The 18,875-nt window shown below is 45.3% G+C and overlaps 1 protein-coding gene across 14 annotated transcripts in view; it reads right to left on the bottom strand.

The window, feature by feature from the left end:
* The window catches only part of gapvd1 (GTPase activating protein and VPS9 domains 1), a 174,249-nt gene that overhangs the window by 81,606 nt on the left and 73,768 nt on the right, over positions 1–18,875 (bottom strand). For all 14 annotated transcript variants that reach the window (XM_072488468.1, XM_072488469.1, XM_072488465.1 and 11 more), the window contains 2 exons: positions 17,737–17,871; positions 11,852–12,044 (listed from right to left, as the gene is read on the bottom strand). In XM_072488468.1, coding sequence (XP_072344569.1) covers positions 11,852–12,044; positions 17,737–17,871 — 328 coding nt within the window. The remainder of the gene's footprint in view (positions 1–11,851; positions 12,045–17,736; positions 17,872–18,875) is intronic.

The following is an 18,875-nucleotide window of genomic DNA, read 5'->3' as shown; positions in this document are numbered from 1 at the left end:
CAGTATTCACCAAAGAGAAGGAATTGGTAGCTGTTGAGTCTGGAGAAGGGTGTGTAGATAGCCTGGGTCACATTGAGATCCAAAAAGACGAGGTGTTGGGTGTCTTAAAAAATATTAAGGTAGATAAGTCCCCAGGGCCTGATGGGATCTACCCCAGAATACTGAAGGAGGCTGGAGAGGAAATTGCTGAGGCCTTGACAGAAATATTTGGATCCTCACTGTCTTCAGGGGATGTCCCGGAGGACTGGAGAATAGTCAATGTCGTTCCTCTGTTTAAGAAAGGTAGCAAGGATAATCCCGGGAAGTACAGGCCGGTGAGCCTTACTTCAGTGGTAGGGAAATTACCGGAGAGAATTCTTCGAGACAGGATCTACTCCCATTTGGAAGCAAATGGACGTATTAGTGAGAGGCAGCACGGTTTTGTGAAGGGAAGGTCGTGTCTCACTAACTTGATAAGAGTTTTTCGAGGAGGTCACGAAGATGATTGATGCAGGTAGGGCAGTGGATGTTGTCTATATGGACTTCAGTAAGGCCTTTGACAAGGTCCCTCATGGTAGACTAGTACAAAAGGTGAAGTCACACGGGATCAGGGGTGAGCTGGCAAGGTGGATACAGATCTGGCTAGGTCATAGAAGGCAGAGAGTAGCAATGGAAGGATGCTTTTCTAATTGGAGGGCTGTGACCAGTGGTGTTCCACAGGGATCAGTGCTGGGACCGTTGCTCTTTGTAGTATATATAAATGATTTGGAGGAAAATGTAACTGGTCTGATTAGTAAGTTTGCAGACGACACAAAAGGTTGGTGGAATTGCGGATAGCGATGAGGACTGTCAGAGGATACAGCAGGATTTAGATTGTTTGGAGACTTGGGCGGAGAGATGGCAGATGGAGTTTAATCCGGACAAATGTGAGGTAATGCATTTTGGAAGGTCTAATACAGGTAGGGAATATACAGTGAATGGTAGAACCCTCAAGAGTATTGAAAGTCAAAGAGATCTAGGAGTACAGGTACACAGGTCATTGAAAGGGGCAACACAGGTGGAGAAGGTAGTCAAGAAGGCATACGGCATGCTTGCCTTCATTGGCCGGGGCATTGAGTATAAGAATTGGCAAGTCATGTTGCAGCTGTATAGAATCTTAGTTAGGCCACACTTGGAGTATAGTGTTCAATTCTGGTCGCCACACTACCAGAAGGATGTGGAGGCGTTAGAGAGGGTGCAGAAGAGATTTACCAGAATGTTGCCTGGTATGGAGGGCATTAGCTATGAGGAGCGGTTGAATAAACTCGGTTTGTTCTCACTGGAACGAAGGAGGTTGAGGGGAGACCTGATAGAGGTCTACAAAATTATGAGGGGCATAGACAGAGTGGATAGTCAGAGGCTTTTCCCCAGGGTAGAGGGGTCAATTACTAGGGGGCATAGGTTTCAGGTGAGAGGGGCAAGGTTTAGAGTAGATGTACGAGGCAAGTTTTCTTACGCAGAGGGTAGTGGGTTCCTGGAACTCGCTACCGGAGGAGGTGGTGGAAGCAGGGACAATAGTGACATTTAAGAGGCATCTTGACAAATACATGAATAGGATGGGAATAGAGGGATACGGACCCAGGAAGTGTAGAAGATTGTAGCTTAGTCGGGCAGCATGGTTGGCACGGGCTTGGAGGGCCGAAGGGCCTGTTCCTGTGCTGTACATTTCTTTGTTCTTTGTTCTAATCCTCTGGATAATCTTGACAATAAGCCCTCAACATTGTCTTTAATGGTTGATGCCACCTTTCTAACTCCCTGCGATTCTGGATGGTACGCAGTTGATTGAAATTGTTTTATTCCTAAGCTATCCATAACGTCTTTGAATAACCTAGAGGTAAAATTTGATCCTTGATCCGATTGTATTTCTGTGGGTAGTCCATATCTAGTAGAGAATTTAAGTAACTCCTCCACAATCTTTTTAGCTGTAATATTACGTACTGGAATGGCCTCTGGAAACCTAGTAGACACATCCATTATAGTCAAAAGATAGATTCCCACTTTTCGTTTTAGGAAGTGGTCCTACACAATCAATTAAGACCCTTGTAAAAAGTTCCTCAAATGCTGGAATGGGTATTAAGAGCACTGGTTTTATCACTGCTTGAGGTTTCCCTATCACTTGACATGTGTGACATGATTGACAAAATGTAACTACATCTTTATGTCGTCCAGGCCAATAAAAGTGTTTCTGGATTTTAGCTTGAGTTTTTCTTATTCCTAAATGACCTCCCTCTGGTACCTCATGTGCAACTCGCAACACCTCCTTTCTATAGCCTACCGGCAATACTGCTTGATGAGCTTCTGCCCACTTTTCATCCGCCTGCATATGTAAAGGTCTCCATTTTCTCATCAAGACATCACTTTTAGGGTAATAACACCCTGGTATCCACTCAGATTCCTCTTCCGTGTATGCTTTCTGATATATCCGGTTTATTTCAACATCTTTCTGTTGCAACTCTGCCAATTTTCCTGAACTAAAAACATCCGCCTCATCCTCCACCTGTTCTTGTTCTTCTTCAAAAATAGTTTCTCATAATTGCACTTCAACTTCATTTTCACTCTTTCATTTATCCTCTTGTCTTAACCTGTGACTTTGCGACCTTGTTACTACACAATCTGGAAAAATCCCAGGATATTCGTCCTTCAACCCTTCAGTTGCCTGATTTTCCACTGGCTTACCAACCACAGTAGGCATCACTCCTCCCTGCGATCCAGCTATATCATTACCTAAGATAAACTGTATTCCTGGACAAGATAGTTTCTCTATTACTCTTACTACCACTTCACCACTCTTCACTGGACTTTCCAACCTTGCCTTATATAATGGAACACTACTCCTCTCACCCTGAATTCCACATATTACCACCTTTTCTGGCAACGTTCTTCCCAAACTACAGAACTCCTCATCTCTTACCATTAAAGACTGACTAGCTCCCGTATCTCTTAAAATTGTCATGATGTGGAGATGCTGGCGTTGGACTGGGGTGAGCACAATAAGAAGTCTTACAACACCAGGTTAAAGTCCAACAGGTTTGTTTCAAACACCAGCTTTCGGAGCACTGCTCCTTCCTCAGGTGAATCAACCTGAGGAAGGAGCAGTGCTCCGAAAGCTAGTGTTTGAAACAAACCTGTTGGGACTTTTTTTTTTTTTTTTTTTTAATTTTATTCTCCTTTTTCACATTTTCTCCCACATTTACATCCATCAACAATAAACAATAATCAGCAAGATATGCCAGTCCCCATAATAACAACGATCCCATCTACCCACCAACCCCCGAACCTCAACCCGCATGTTTACATAAACAAATGACAAAAAGGAATCAGGGATTACCCGTAGTCACCCTTAATCTTACACAGCTCCCCCCCCTCCCCCACACCGCAGGTCTCCAGCTCCTCCCGTCCACTGCTTATGTAAAACTCCTCCTCCCAACCTCGGTTCCTTCCCCCCAACTTTCCACCCCGGCTAGACCACTCGGACCCTGTTCTGCCAGGCTCCGATGGCCGCAGCCCCTCCCCCCACCTCACTCCCGTTCACTGGCCGGCTTAAACCGGCCATCGTGGAGGCCCCCGCCCGGGTCCCTTTCCCACTTGCCCGGCCCTAGGAAAGCCCAAAGATCCCCTTTTAGCACACACACCCCGCATATCCACCTACAGTTCAAAGAGCCCTCATTTCGAGTGAAAGTCCCGTCCCTTCCCTTGTCCAAATATATACATTGGCTCCTTTAATCTCTACACCCGCGCGCAGTGATACAAAAAAGAAGAAAATACAATCATGAGGTTACATCGGCACATGGCCATTCCCCAATTTGTCAGTTCTGCCACAGTCCTTCTGCTTTCGCAAACATCTCCGCTGCTTCCGCCGTTCCAAAATAAAAGTCCCTGAGCTTGTAAGTCACTCTCAGCTTCGCTGGGTATACAATGCCGCACTGCACCTTGCTAATGTACAGTGCCCTCTTCACCCGGTTGAAGGCAGCCCGCCTCCTTGCCAGCTCCACCGTAAAGTCTCCAGCCCACTGCACCACCCGCTTCTGCTTGGCCCAGCTCAGGACCTTCTCCTTCACCCTGTACCTACGGAAGCACAGAGTCACTGCCCTTGGCGGCACACTCGCCTTTGGTACAGGCCTCCACGACCGATGAGCCCGATCCAGTTCATATCGGGAGGGATCCTCCCCCTCCCCCAATACTTTTGCCAGCATCGCGGCAAAATACTCAGTCGGCTTCGGTCCTTCAACTCCTTCGGGCAGCCCCACAATCCTCAAATTCTGTCGCCTGGATCTGTTTTCCAGGTCTTCCATTTTTCCTCACAGATCCTTGTTAGTATCCATCACCTTCCGCACCTCTTTCCCCATCGAGGCAAGTTGATCACCGTGCTGCAATAACGTCTCCTCCACTTCCTTCAGTGCCTCCCCTTGCTCTCGCACCTCCGCCACTGCGCTCGCCACCTCCGCCCTCACCGGGGAAACCGCCTCCTCCACCAGCACACTCAAAACCTCCCTCATCTCCTTCGTCACCGTCTCCATGCATTTCGCAATCTGCGCCAACTGCTTTTCAAATTCCGTAGCCATCACCGTAGTTATTTCTTCAGCCGTAAGCAGTGCGGCCTTCCCTGGTGCTCCAGCCTCCATTTTCCATGGTGACCCCGCGGTGACCTTTCCACTCCCCGACGGACCTCCAGCTGTGTTTTTTTCAGCTGTTTTCTTGCTCACCCTCGACATTTTTCTTTGTTCTTTTTTTCCTCCTGTGTCTTCACTGTGCCTCCTCCGTGCCTTCTCCCTGCTTCTGCCGCCTCCGCGGACCCTGGGACCGGGCTTAAATGCCGTTGCCGAACGGGAGCCCTCCATTGTGCGGCCGCCTCCCGCCCGCCGTCACCGGAAGTCCCCAAACCTGTTGGACTTTAACCTGGTGTTGTAAGACTTCTTAAAATTGTGACTTCTTTACGTGCTCCTCTTGGTACACGAGTAAACTTTACCCACACAAGTAAATTCTTTCAAGAGATATGGCACCTTCTTATCAATTACCTTGATCAGGCTTTACAATCTTTTGCACCTCCTTCGCTTCACTTGGGCTTTCCTTTACCCCTTTAACAAAGTAAGAAGTCTTACAACACCAGGTTAAAGTCCAACAGGTTTGTTTCGATGTCACTAGCTTTCGGAGCGCTGCTCCTTCCTCAGGTGAATGAAGAGGTATGTTCCAGAAACACATATATAGACAAATTCAAAGATGCCAAACAATGCTTGGAATGCGACCATTAGCAGGTGATTAAATCTTTACAGATCCAGAGATGGGGTGAACCCAGGTTAAAGAGGTGTGAATTGCATGAAGCCAGGACAGTTGGTAGGATTTTGCAGGCCAGATGGTGGGGGATGAATGTAATGTGACATGAATCCCAGGTCCCGGTTGAGGCCGCACTCATGTGTGCGGAACTTGGCTATAAGTTTCTGCTCGGCGATTCTGCGTTGTCGCGGGTCCTGAAGGCCGCCTTGGAGAACGCTTACCCGGAGATCAGAGGCTGAATGCCCTTGACTGCTGAAGTGTTCCCCGACTGGAAGGGAACATTCCTGCCTGGTGATTGTTGCGCGATGTCCGTTCATTCGTTGTCGCAGCGTCTGCATGGTCTCGCCAATGTACCACGCTTCGGGACATCCTTTCCTGCAGCGTATGAGGTAGACAACGTTGGCCGAGTCGCACGAGTATGTACCGCGTACCTGGTGGGTGGTGTTCTCACGTGTAATAGTGGTATCCATGTCGATGATCTGGCACGTCTTGCAGAGATTACCATGACAGGGTTGTGTGGTGTCGTGGTCACTGTTCTGAAGACTGGGTAGTTTGCTGCAAACAATGGTTCATTTGAGGTTGCGCGGTTGTTTGAAGGCAAGTAGTGGGGGTGTGGGGATGACCTTGGCAAGATGTTCATCGTCATCAATGACGTGTTGAAGGCTGTGAAGAAGATGACGTAGTTTCTCCGCTCCGGGGAAGTACTGGACGACGAAGGGTATTCTGTCGGTTGTGTTTGTCTTCTGAGGAGGTCGGTCCGGTTTTTCGCTGTGGCGCGTTGGAACTGTCAATCGATGAGTCGAGTGCCATATCCCGTTCGTACGAGGGCATCTTTCAACGTCTGTAGATGTCTGTTACGCTCCTCCTCGTCAGAGCAGATCCTGTGTATACGGAGCGCTTGTCCATAGGGGATGGCTTCTTTAATGTGTTTAGGGTGGAAGCTGGAGAAGTGGAGCATCATGAGGTTATCCGTGGGTTTGCGGTAAAGCGAAGTGCTGAGGTGACCGTCCTTGATGGAGACGAGTGTGTCCAAGAATGTAACTGATTTTGGAGAGTAGTCCATGGTGAGTCTGATGGTTGGATGGAACTTATTAATGTCATTGTGTAGTCGTTTCAGTGATTCTTCGCCGTGGGTCCAAAGGAAAAAAATGTCATCGATGTATCTGGTGTATAACATCGGTTGAAGGTCCTGTGCGGTGAGTAGGTCCTGTTCAAACTTGTGCATGAAGATGTTGGCGTATTGGGGTGCGAATTTGGTCCCCATGGCTGTTCCGTGCCTCTGAATGAAGAACTTGTTGTCGAAGGTGAAGACGTTGTGATCCAGAATGAAGCGGATGAGTTGCAGAATTGCGCCTGGAGATTGGCAGTTGTCGGTGTTGAGTACTGAGGCTGTTGCAGCAATGCCGTCGTCATGGGGGATGCTGGTGTAGAGTGCCGAGACGTCCATTGTGACGAGGAATGTTCCTGGTTCAACTGGTCCGTGGGTGCTGAGTTTCTGTAGGAAGTCCGTCGTGTGTCCGTTACTGTGCTCACCCCAGTCCAACGCCGGCATCTCCACATCATGGCCCTTTAACAAAGCCTGTCTTATCCTGTTTTACCACATCAGCCTTCCCAGTGCTTTTCTTCAACCACCAACACTGACTTTACATGGCCTAGTTTATTACAGTGAAAACATTTTGAACTTTTCATGTCTCTTCCACCCTCCTGGATTTCTTTTTTAATCTGAGGTATACTCTCCTTATTATCTCCCATCAGATTACCTTTACCACTTGAGTATTTCTCATGTCCCCAGTTTCTATCCCTCACAGGCAGAAACTGATGTCGGAAGCCAAGCTTTGATTGATGAACTAATTCATAATTATCTGCCATTTCTGCTGCTAATCTTGCAGTTTTAACCCTCTGTTCTTCCACACGAGTTCTCACTACATCAGGAATTGAATTTTTAAACACCTCCAAAAGTATAATTTCTCGGAGAGCTTCATACGTTTGGTCTATTTTCAAAGCCCTTAGCCACCTATCATAGTTACTCTGTTTGATCCTTTCAAACTCCATGTGTGTTTGACCAAATTCTTTCCTTAAATTTCTAAACCTTTGTCTGTGGGTTTCAGGCACTAGTTCATATGCACCTAAGAATGATTTTTTCACCTCCTCACACGTCCCAGATACCTCCTCCGGTAGTGATGCAAACACTTCACTAGCTCTACCTACCAGCTTTGTTTGAATCAGTAATACCCACATGTCCTGTGGCCATTTCATTTGTTTAGCCACATTCTCAAGTGAAATGAAAAAGGCTTCTACCTCCTTCTCGTCAAACCTTAGCAATGCTTGGACATATTTAAATAGATTCCCACCAAGCCTTCGACTTTGACGCTCTTTCTCACTATCCTCATCACTATCATCCAACTGTACGTTTCCCTTTACGTCTGACAATTTTAACTGACTGTCATCTTTCATGGCCATTTTCTGAAGTTCAAACTCTCTCTCTTTATCTTTTCCCCCTGATCTGTATCTTCCTTTCTGTTCTGCTTGGGCCATTTTTGGTTTTCCTTTCTTCTCTCTCTTTTTCCTCCCTCTCTCTCTTTCCTCTCTCTCGCTTTTGTATTCAAGCTGCTTTAATTCTTACTCATGTTCCATTTGTTTAATTTGCAACTGAATTTTTGCTATTTCCAATGAGTCAAACTGTATCTCAGGTAACTTTAAATGCTTAGCCACCGCCATAATGACCTAATCTTTTTGCATTTTGTCAGGTAATGTTAACTGCAATGTTTTTGCCAAATCTAAGAGTCTGCTTTTAGTCTCTGTCCGTAAGGTACTGCGTATGCCCGTCTCCACCCCCAAAAACTTCTGAGCCTCTGAAAGAGCCATTGTCCACAACACACTCCCTACTTAAACTAAAATACCACACCTGAAAAGTACCCACAATATGCTCACCCCTCACTGTTTTTAAATTCACTATGCCAATCCAATAGATAAACTTATTGGAAAAGTCTATCAATTCGTCCCCAATTTGTTATGGGCCAGGGTTAGAGAATCCCAAAGTATATCATGGAGTTCACCTCACCCACAACTTTTACTAGATTGTGGTATGGGGAGCACACGGCCCACTCTACAGGTGTGGCACAGCAGAAATGGAAAAGTTTTTTGTTTTTTTAAAGCAACACGATGTTTATTCTATGAACTCAAGTTAACCTTTTTAAAACAAACAGTGAACATCTTAGCAACCATTCATTCAAATACAACCCCCAAAGACTTCAACACTGAGTAAACCTTTAAGCTTCCCTTTTTAACATCCATACAACTTAAAAACAAAACCTTTATCAGAAGTACATCAGGTTAAAGTCACTACTGAATACATTTATAATTCTGAATTCACCAAATGAACAAGAGATAGTCTTTTGATGGCAGAGAGAACAGCAGTACACCTGCTTGGTCTGGCTTCAGCTCCAACACTGAAAACAAAACTAAAACCACCTTACAGCCTGCTCAAAAACGAAAGTAAAAAGCTGACAAGACAGCCCAGCTCCACCCACTCGGACATCACTGCAGTAGTAAACACCCATTTCTTAAAGGTACTCTCACTACAGATATTTATGTACAAACCCATTTATAAACACCCATTTCTTAAAGGTACTCTCACATGACAATAGTACATCCCTGCTCTTGTATTCTAGCCCTCTCGACATGAATGCCAACATTGCAATTGTCTTCCTAACTGCTAACTGAATCTGCATGTTAACCGTAAGAGAATCCTGGACTAGGACTGATCTCTGAAGCCTTTTTCCATTCAGAAAATAGTCTATGCCTCTATTCTTCCTACCAAAGTGCATACCTCACACTTTTCCATATTGTTATTTCATCTGCCACTTCTTTGCCCACTCTCCTTGCGTGTCCAGATCCTTCTGCAGCCTCCCTGCTTCCTCAGCACAATCTGTCACTCTACATATCTTTGTATCTGCAAACTTAGCAACAATGCCCTCACTTCCTTCTTCCATATCATTAATGCATATCATGAATAGCTGTGGTCCCAACACTGACCCCTGCGGAACACCACTAGTCACTGGCTGCCATCCTGAAAAGGACCCCTTTATGTCCATTCTCTGCCTTCTGCCAGTCAGCCAATCTTCTATCCATGCCAGTAACCTGCCTCCAACACCATGGGCTCTTATCTTCTTTCGCACCCTCCTGCACATCCCCTTGTCAAAGGCCTTCTGGAAATCCAAATAGATCATGTCCATTGGTTCTCCTTTGTCTAACTTCCTCTTTACCTACTCAAAGAATTCTAACAGATTTGTCAGGCATGACCTCCCTTTGATGAATCCATGTTGACTCAGCCCTATTTTACCCTGCACTTCCATGTACTCCGCAATCTCATCCTTAATAATAGGCTCTAAAATCGTATCAATAACCAAAGTCAGACTAACCGGCCTTTAATTTCCTGTCTTTTGCCTGCCTCCCTTCTTAAATAGGCCATTAGCCATTTTCCAATCCTCTGGGGTCATCCTTGCCTTCAGTGATTCCTGAAAGATCACCATCAATGCCTCCAACAGCAATTTTATTGTGATAATCTGCTGTTAGAGTGTCTGGTAGCATGTTAAAAAAGTATTACAAAATGAAGCAGCATGGGAGCACAGTGGTTAGCATAGTTGCTTCACAGGTCCAAGGTCCCAGGTTCGATTCCCGGCTTGGGTCACTGTGCGGAGTCTGCACATTCTCCCAGTGTGTGCGTTGGTTTCTTCCGGGTGCTCTGGTTTCCTCCCACAGTCCAACGATGTGCAGATTAGGTGGATTGGCGATGATAAATTGCCCCTAGTGTCCAAAAAGGTTAGGTGGGGTTGCTGGGTTACGGGGATAGGGAGGCGTGGGCTTAAGTGGGGTGCTCTTTCCTGAGGGCCGATAGGAAAAATGGCCTCCTTCTGCACTGTAAATTCTATGATTCTATGAAGCAAATGCTCCAGCCATGTGCTTGGCCCCAACACATTTTAGGATAGGTGAATGCAGAATGCATTCACTTCATATTTCTTAATGGTGACATGCTACACGCATATTGGCACAAGTGAAACTATTCTCCAGCCTTGCGCATAAATTAGCCACATTGGGAATGAGTGAGAACACATGTAGCAAGCCACAGTGTTGTATAGAAGACTACAGCACACAAGAGAACTGTACCAAAAGGATCATACAGCTCTAGTTCAATTGTAAAAATGAAAGCAGAAGTGGAGGTTTCAGGTACATGTGGTATGACAGGTCAAGAACCAAATGTGAGTGTCAAATACAAAAACATACAAGACCTGTATTTCCAGAGATTGACAATGAAATCATATAGCAATTTCCAGTTGAAGTGATTGGTTTTCTCTCCCCACGTTTGCTGCCAGACCTGCTGAGTTTTTCCAGCATTCTCTGGACGCAATTCTCCCATCGGGAGACTAAGTCCCGACGGCGGAGTGAAAACCAGAGTGTTTCACTCCGGCATCGGAGGCCGCTCCCAGCCCCTATTCTCCCGTCCCCGGAGAGCGGCGTTGCGTCATTTACGTGCACCAGGCCTTGGCGCCGCGTAAATGACGCGGCCGACACTGGGTAATTGACGTCACCCGCGCATGCGCGGGTTGGTCGGCGCCAACCCGCGCATGCGTGGTTGCCATCCACCCGAAGCCGCCCCGCAAGAAGATGTCGGATGGATCTTGCGGGGCGGCGGAAAAAAGGAGGTCCTCCTTCAGAGGGGGGGGGGGGGGGGGATTCACCCTCTGTTTTTGTTTCAGATCCCAGTATCTGCAGTATTTTGCTTTAATTCCAGTTGAAGTGCATTGTGTGCCCCAGTTGCATAATTAAAAGACATAGGAACACAGAAAGACTTATAGTAGAGGAGGCAGCCATTTGGCACCTCGTGTCCATGTCTGTCAAAACAAGAGATACCCAGCCTCATCCGATCTTCTAACTCTTGGTCCATAACGCTAGGTTTATTCACTTGATGCCACTCCGAAGCAGGCTTTTATTTTTAAAAAATGCAATGAGGGTTTCCACCTCTACCACTCTTTTAGGCAATGAGCCCCATACACCTGCCACGCTCAAAGTGAAAAGATTACTCAACTTCCCCAAATCCTCTACCAATTACTTTAAATATGTGCATGCTAATCCCTATGCTAATGATTGGGTCCTTTCTGTCTACCCCATCTAGGCCCTCAATTTTAAATATTTAAACCAAACCTCCCCTTGGCCTCCTCTGGTGGACAAGCCCAGCCTCTGCAATATTTGCTCATAGGTAAAATGCTCCATTCCTGGCACTAACCTCACAAGTCACCATTGCACCCGCTCTAGTTTCAGTTTTTTTAAAAAAGAAGTTTGAATCTCCAACTTTTGAGAACTTGATGATCTTTGCACGTTCCCAATAACCCTTTCAATCTTACCAGAAAAGATACCTCACAAAATTATAGAATAACAATGTCAAGTACAATTAATATAAATATCCAGAGCACATAATTCACATCAAAACAATTCTAATGTTCTGTGTTTGAAAAATTACTGCTGCACAGCTTGTAGAGTTAAGTAAAACAGCGGTGTCTCTTACCTATTTGCAGTCGATTCTTTTTGTTGGCTGGGGTACTTGCAGGAGACAGCTGGGGTGTGCTGGAGGGAGTCAGTTCAAGGCTATTGCTCTTCCCTGTTCTGGTTTGAGGAACATTAATAATAAGGTTCTCCAAAGCCATCTTGTCCTCGTCTCTCAGCAGCTCCCCTGACCTTACATGCCGTGCAAAAGTGATCTATAGAAAAAAACAAGTTTCATTTTAGTCAATAAAATGTTTTTATTGCATCTACTGCAAACCTATTTGGATTCAGCAAAGTGAAATAAACTTCAGTAATGGTTGTTGACAGTTAAGAAAGATTACAAGTTCTCAGGCAAGATCTTTTTTCTATTCTTTTCACTGATAGCGATTTTTATTTTGTTTAAAGTTCCTTCTGCCACATTGGCTTCAGACCGAGATCAAGGATGAAAGACAACAACCCATTCTCAGCTTCTGCCAATCTGCAAGATGGCAACTGGATGAATATACAAGCAAGTCCAGCTGTCTCTCCCTTGTAATATCTGCCTTCAGGAGAGTGTGGAGCTATAGTTTGGCACTAGTCGAAATGGTCCAGGTAAGATCATATGAAACAGCAGACTGGTGTGGGAAAGGTGGAGGCGCATCTGTAATGATGACAAGGCCATAATTGATTAAGTGGATGGACAAATTGGTGACAAGTGGATTTCAACGCAGCCAAGTGGCAGGTCACCACCCACTTTGGGCCTAAAAAAAATCAGAGTACTTTCTGAATTATGAAAAGCTAGAAGCAGTGGAGGTTCAAAGAGATTTATAATTCCATGTACATAAATCATTAAAATGTCTGGAATGTTGACCTTGATATTTGGAGGATACGAATTCCAGGGATTAGAAGTCATGCTACACAAAGTCCGAGTTAGCCCACACCTGAAGTACAATGTTCAGCTCTGGTCACCACATCTTCGGAAGGACGTATTGGTCTTGGAGGTATTGCAGCATAGATTTACAAGAATGATAGCTGGACTCCAGGGATTGAAGGACAAGGAGAAATTACACAAATTAGGGTGTATTCCCTGGAAGTTAAAAGTTTACCGGATGATTTGATCAAAGCTTTCAAAATATTATGGGGAACAGAGGTTAGGTAGATAGCAGATATTTTTGTCACTTTGGAAATCTTAGGGGCATAACTTCAAATCACAACTAGGTCTTTCAGGAGTTAAGTTAGGGAAAATTTCTAACGAAATGAAAAAGCATGACAGAAGTTTGGAATTATCTTCTACAATCAGCAGTTGGTCAATTTTTAATTTCAATTCTGAGATTGACTGATTTACATTGACCTGAAGTATTAAGGGTTATGGGAAAATGCAGGTGAATGGAGTTACACCACGGAAGATTTGAGGGACTATTCCTATCCTCGTAATTGCTCATACTTTTAAGCTTACTTTAAAAGGATGACATCTGTAGTCATTAGCAGCTCATTTGCCCTTTATGCACTTAAAACTGCTGTAAAACACAACTTGAGGACAGAAATAGGCCATTCAGCCCAAGTGGCCCATTCTAGTATTAATGTTCAAGATGTGCCTCCTCTAACTGCTCTGCAGAACCCGATCATAACCTTCTAGTCCTTTCTCCCTCTTGTCCTAATGTAGCCTCCCTAGACTAGTAAGTATTCAGACACCCGCCATGAGCATTCAGAGGCTAATAATCTCCCAGTGTAGTGCTTTGCTTTACCCAACTGGAATGTGGTGTCAGGAAGCAGTATTAACTACAGCTGCATGCCATTCCTTCTCTCTGAATTTCATGGAATATTAACCTGCTTCATATAGTGCATCATTTGTTGAGATTGTTACTTACAGCTAGAATAGCTAGATTAAGTTTTCATCTTCTGGTTTAACATTCAATTTCTTGCACACTTCAGCAATGTGAGTAGAGGGCAGCATGGTAGCAGTGGATAGCCCTGTTGCTTCACAGCTTCAGGGTCACTGGTTCGATTCCCGGCTTGGATCCCTGGCTGTGTGGAGTCTGCACATTCTCCATGTCTGCATGGGTTTCCTCCGGGTGCAACGGTTTCCTCCCACAAGTCCCGAAAGACTGTTAGGTGAATTGGATATTCTGAATTCTCCTCGGTGGACCCGAACAGGCACCGGAATGTGGCGACTAGGGGCTTTTCACAGTAACTTCACTACAGTGTTAATGTAAGCCTACTTGTGACAATAAAGATCATTATCATCATTATCATGATGTCGGGGCATAAACAAATACAATTGGAGTAGCAATTGGTGGAATCTTTGAAGTTTGTTATATTACACCAAGTCACCCAAGGAGTTTCATGTTGCAATAAAAAGTAGTTTGTGTTGCAATAAAATTGAGTTATTATAGAAACAAAGAAAATAGGAGGAAGCCATTCGACCCATTGAGCTTGCTCCGCCATTCATTATGATCATTGCTGATCATCCAACTCAATAACCTAATCCACTTTTCCTCCTCATATCCTTTGATCCTCTTCGCCCTAATGCTACATCTAACTGCTTCTTGAAAACATGCAATGTTTTGTCCTCAACTACGTCCTGTGGTAACAAAATCCACAGGCCAACCACTCTCTGGGTGAAGAAATTTCTCATCTGTCCTCAATGATCTACTCTGTATCCGCCGACTGTGACCACCCCTGGTTCTGGACACCCACCATTGGGAACATCCATCCTGCATCTCCCCCGTTTAGTCCTGTTAGAATTCTATAGGTTTCTATGAGATCCCGCCTCATTTTTCTGAACCCCAGCGAATACACTCCTAACCGATTCAATCTCTCTTCAGATGTCAGTCCCCCCATCCCAGGAATCAGTCTGGTAAGCCTTCGCTGCACTCCCTCTAGAGCAAGAACATCCTTCTCGGATAAGGAGACCAAAACTGCACACAATATTCCGGGTGTGGCCTCACCAAGGCCCTGCATAATTGCAGAAAGACACCCCTGCTCAGTGCTTGAACAATTGTCTTCCTATTATGTGTGAAATGAGATGAAGAGCGATTTTGAAATAGTAAGCACCGTAGCCACATGGTAAGCACAAAAACCACTCAAATGGAAACAACTTGACTACAAAACCACACCAGGAACAATTGCCTTTGGGATTTTGGAAGGGGGGGGGGCATCTTCCATCCCATTAGCAAAGCCTTCAGGCACTGACCAGGGTACTCAATTGGGTGGAGGTAAACCATTAGACATAATGGACAATGGGGCTCTGGCTGAGAGGAATTCCCAGCCGTGATTTACTCAAGTTACATCAGGAACACACTAGCCATGATCATATTTGGGCAGGTGTTAGGGTGCGTCCATTATTTCATGCATACCAGTTAAGGACAATATATCTCATTTTCTTTCTTTTAGAAACTGAAGGAAAGCAGTCTGTACCTTTTATGGCTACAGCAGGTAAATAATTGAACACTCAAAATTTGTAACTATATCCTTTTATTAAAAAGATATCCCTGTTGTGGCCCAATGATGAGTGGGAAGAGGGGAGCCATTCGACCCCTCCTCGCCTAACCATAACACACTAAATACATGACAGGTGTTGGCGTCAAACGCCATTGCCTTCTTGTCAGCAGTTGCAAGACAGACTGTTCACAAGCTGCAAACCTGGGATGCATCTGCCCTCTTAACCTACAGGCAATCAGACTGGGCATGAAGGAGTAGGAAATAGCCCAGAAATTATAGCTGAATGGCTCGGTGAAGATAGAATTAACACTCACATGCTAACATTTAAAATATAATAAGATATAATATATTACCAAATTTGAGAGTTCTTTGATGGACAAAAATGTCTCTGAATATTAATTCAGCAGAATGCCTTTAAGACACATACGCAGATCATCCAAGGATTAAATTGACCACATGAACTGAGCACGACCATGGAATCAAAGTGGTTGAAACAAATTAATGGAACATGAACCAGTGTTGGTGAAAGATTACATATTAGCATTATGAAATGATCTTGCAGGACTCATCGGCAAAAACACAGTGGGTGCGATTCTCCCAAAGGGGAACAAAGTCCCCTGGCGAGCACATTTAGCCGCGCGTTTCCCAGCGCTCGCAGTGCCAAGGAACATATGGCTATTCAACGTGACTCGCGTTGTACAAGGGGCCTGAACGAGGAACGTGCCCGTTTTGTAAAGTGGGGAACGAGGTCACCAAAACGATCCCTGAACTCCATCCCCCCCCAACCCAAGCGCATTATAAGAGGGTACTTGGCAGTGCCAACCTGGCATCCTGACAGTGCCCATGCCAGCTGGCAGTGCCATCTGGGCATCGTGGCAGTGCCAGCCTGCCACACAGGTGGCACTGCTAGGGTGCCAAGCTGACACTGCCAGGGTACCATCCTGCACAAAGGACAAGCTGGAGGCCTCCAATCCCCTGGGTGACTCCCACAAGTGCCATTCCATCTGTTCCCCGTTTTGGGGGAACAGTGCTGAACGGCGCTCACCCGAGGTCTGAGGTGAAGGGGATGAATCCCAAAGTCTTAGGTACCTCGGGAATCTGCACATTTAGAGTGAGCTTACTGCCTCGCTCTAATATGCAGATTTGCCAAAAAGTGATCCTGCCCACAAAGGGCAGGATGAACATTGCAACGTCTCACGTGTTGGATCTCATGAGGCATGGTGAGCCTGGGGTGGTGGAGGCAGGGTCTCCCAGATTTCATCGGCCACGCTGCGCCGCGGCAAGCTGTTTTTCTGAGAGTCGTTACCTCTATTTTGCCCATGTAGTTATGCCCACAACTTTGTTAACGATGGGACACTTTTAAAAAGCAGAATGGAAAATTCAGCAGCATGGTGGCACATGGTTAGCACTGCTGCCTCTCACTGCCAGGTACCTGGGTTCAATTCCAGCCTTGGGTGTCTGTGTGTGTTGAGTTTGTTCATTGTGTGTGTGTGTGTGTGTGTGTGTGTGTGTGTGTGTGTGCTCGGTTTCCTCCCACCAGTCCAAAGGTGTGCAGGTTGGGTGGAATTACGAGGCTAGGGAGGAGGGGTGGGCCTAGGTGTGGTGCTCTTTTAGTGGGTCAATGTGGACTTGATGTTCCGAGTGGCCTCCTTCTGCACTGTAGGGATTCTATGGAAAATGGATGTTTGCCTCGTCACAGGATTGAATTTGGAAGAGGCCCTGCCCAGCAAAATAACAACCCCGCTGAGCTTCCTCTAACAGCCAGACAAGTTGGGGCTATTCCTTTTTTCTACTATTTGCAGAACCAATCCAGTAACCTAGTGCTGCCAAGATGAAATCACGGAATTAAATCCCCAGACACTACCAAGCTTCAATATCTTTAATGAACCATAGGGCAGCACAGTGGCGTAGTGGTCAGCACTGCTGCCTCACAGCGCCGAGGACCCGGGTTCGATCCCAGCCCGGATCACTGTCCATGTGGAGTTTGCACATTCTCCCCTGCCTGCCTGGGTCTCACCCCCAGAACCCAAAGATGTGTAGGGTACGTGAATTGGCCATGCTAAATTGCCCTTTAATTGGAAAAAAAGAATTGGGTATTCAAAAACATTTTTTTTATAAACATACCTTTAATGAACCATCAGCCTGCAATATTTGCAACTATCGCCTTGAAAACTAAGTAAACAAGAAAACTAACTTGAAGACTTTTTGGACTCTCAAAAAATCAAATTGTATGCTACGTCTTTTATAATAACCTTTTCTTGTGTCAACTTGATGTTACTGCGATTACATTTCAGGTGTTGTGAAATTAATAGTTTTTTAAAAAAACTTTGCGAATGCCTGTCTTGTGTCAGTTCTTGAGTCACACTCGAAGGGTTAAAACACGTTTAAAACACATCTTGTTGCGGTTTATCAAGAAGGGGACAAACCATCCCACCATCTCTCTAAAGTAACAAGCCAAAAAAATGAATAAGCAAATCACATGCTTACCAAGCTTACAAGTTGATTAAGGGTCATGTAGACCACAGTCCTGCTAAGTCCTTCCAGCAGGTTCACAGAGGACATAGGAGGGGTTTCCACTGTACGGCCTCCAATGATAACATCCAAGAAAGCTGCAACACAACTCTGCAAAAAAAAGTTCATTAAATAAAATATTGCACGTTGATGTTGAAAAAAAAAAGGCATCTTTCGGAAATGAAATCACCTTTTTCAATGGCCAGAGTAACACAGTCAAAATAACTTTTGAGCAGAGTTTGGTGTTCCAACATAAAGATTGCCACAAAAGGGGCAGGATTGGTTTGTATTGTGTTGCCCTTTAAGCTCTCGGAAGGCAAACAATAGAAGAGCTTGTTGCGATTTAGGATTCAGGTTAAAGGGGTCTCATATGGAGTTCAGCCTGTTAACTGTTTTAGAAGGTCAGAACAAAGAACGGTTTCTGACTGGGCTCCAGTTGGATGTGTTACTTCAGTTAAGTAATGGATTTGTGACAACTGACTCAACCAATTTTGATAATGCTTTCAGATCATAGAATTTACAGTGCAGAAGGAGGCCATTCGGCCCATCGAGTCTGCACCGGCCCTTGGAAAGAGCACCCTACCCAAGGTCAACACCACCACCCTATCCCCATAACCCAGTAACCCCACCCAACACTAAGGGCAATTTTGGACACTAAGGGCAATTTATCATGGCCAATCCACCTAACCTGCACATCTTTGGACTGTGGGAGGAAACCGGAGCATCCGGAGGAAACCCACGCACACACGGGGAGAATGTGCAGACTCCGCACAGACAGTGACCCAAGCTGGAATCGAACCTGGGACCCTGGAGCTGTGAAGCAATTGTGCTATCCACAAGGCTACCGTGCTGCCCCTTTCATCTTGTCCTTTTATTACAAATGACTGATTACAAGCACAAATTCATTGGAACAATACTTAGGTCAGTCCTTAAATGAGGGAAACCTCATGTACAGCCATGCAGATTTCACGGTGAGATTCTCACACAAAAACATAAATTAAAATTCTGTTGGCCTCAATCAGGGTCTTTTATTACATTTAGTGCACCTTAAAGGAGATGTTATTTATTCCTTTTTTCTTGAAAACTGTGCGCTTACTAGTTCACACTTCGGTCAA

The sequence above is a fragment of the Scyliorhinus torazame genome, chromosome 22, assembly GCF_047496885.1.
Source record: "Scyliorhinus torazame isolate Kashiwa2021f chromosome 22, sScyTor2.1, whole genome shotgun sequence".
Taxonomy (NCBI): Eukaryota; Metazoa; Chordata; class Chondrichthyes; order Carcharhiniformes; family Scyliorhinidae; genus Scyliorhinus; species Scyliorhinus torazame.
Note: the sequence above shows the minus strand (reverse complement) of the source record. Positions and strands in the feature narration are given on the sequence as shown.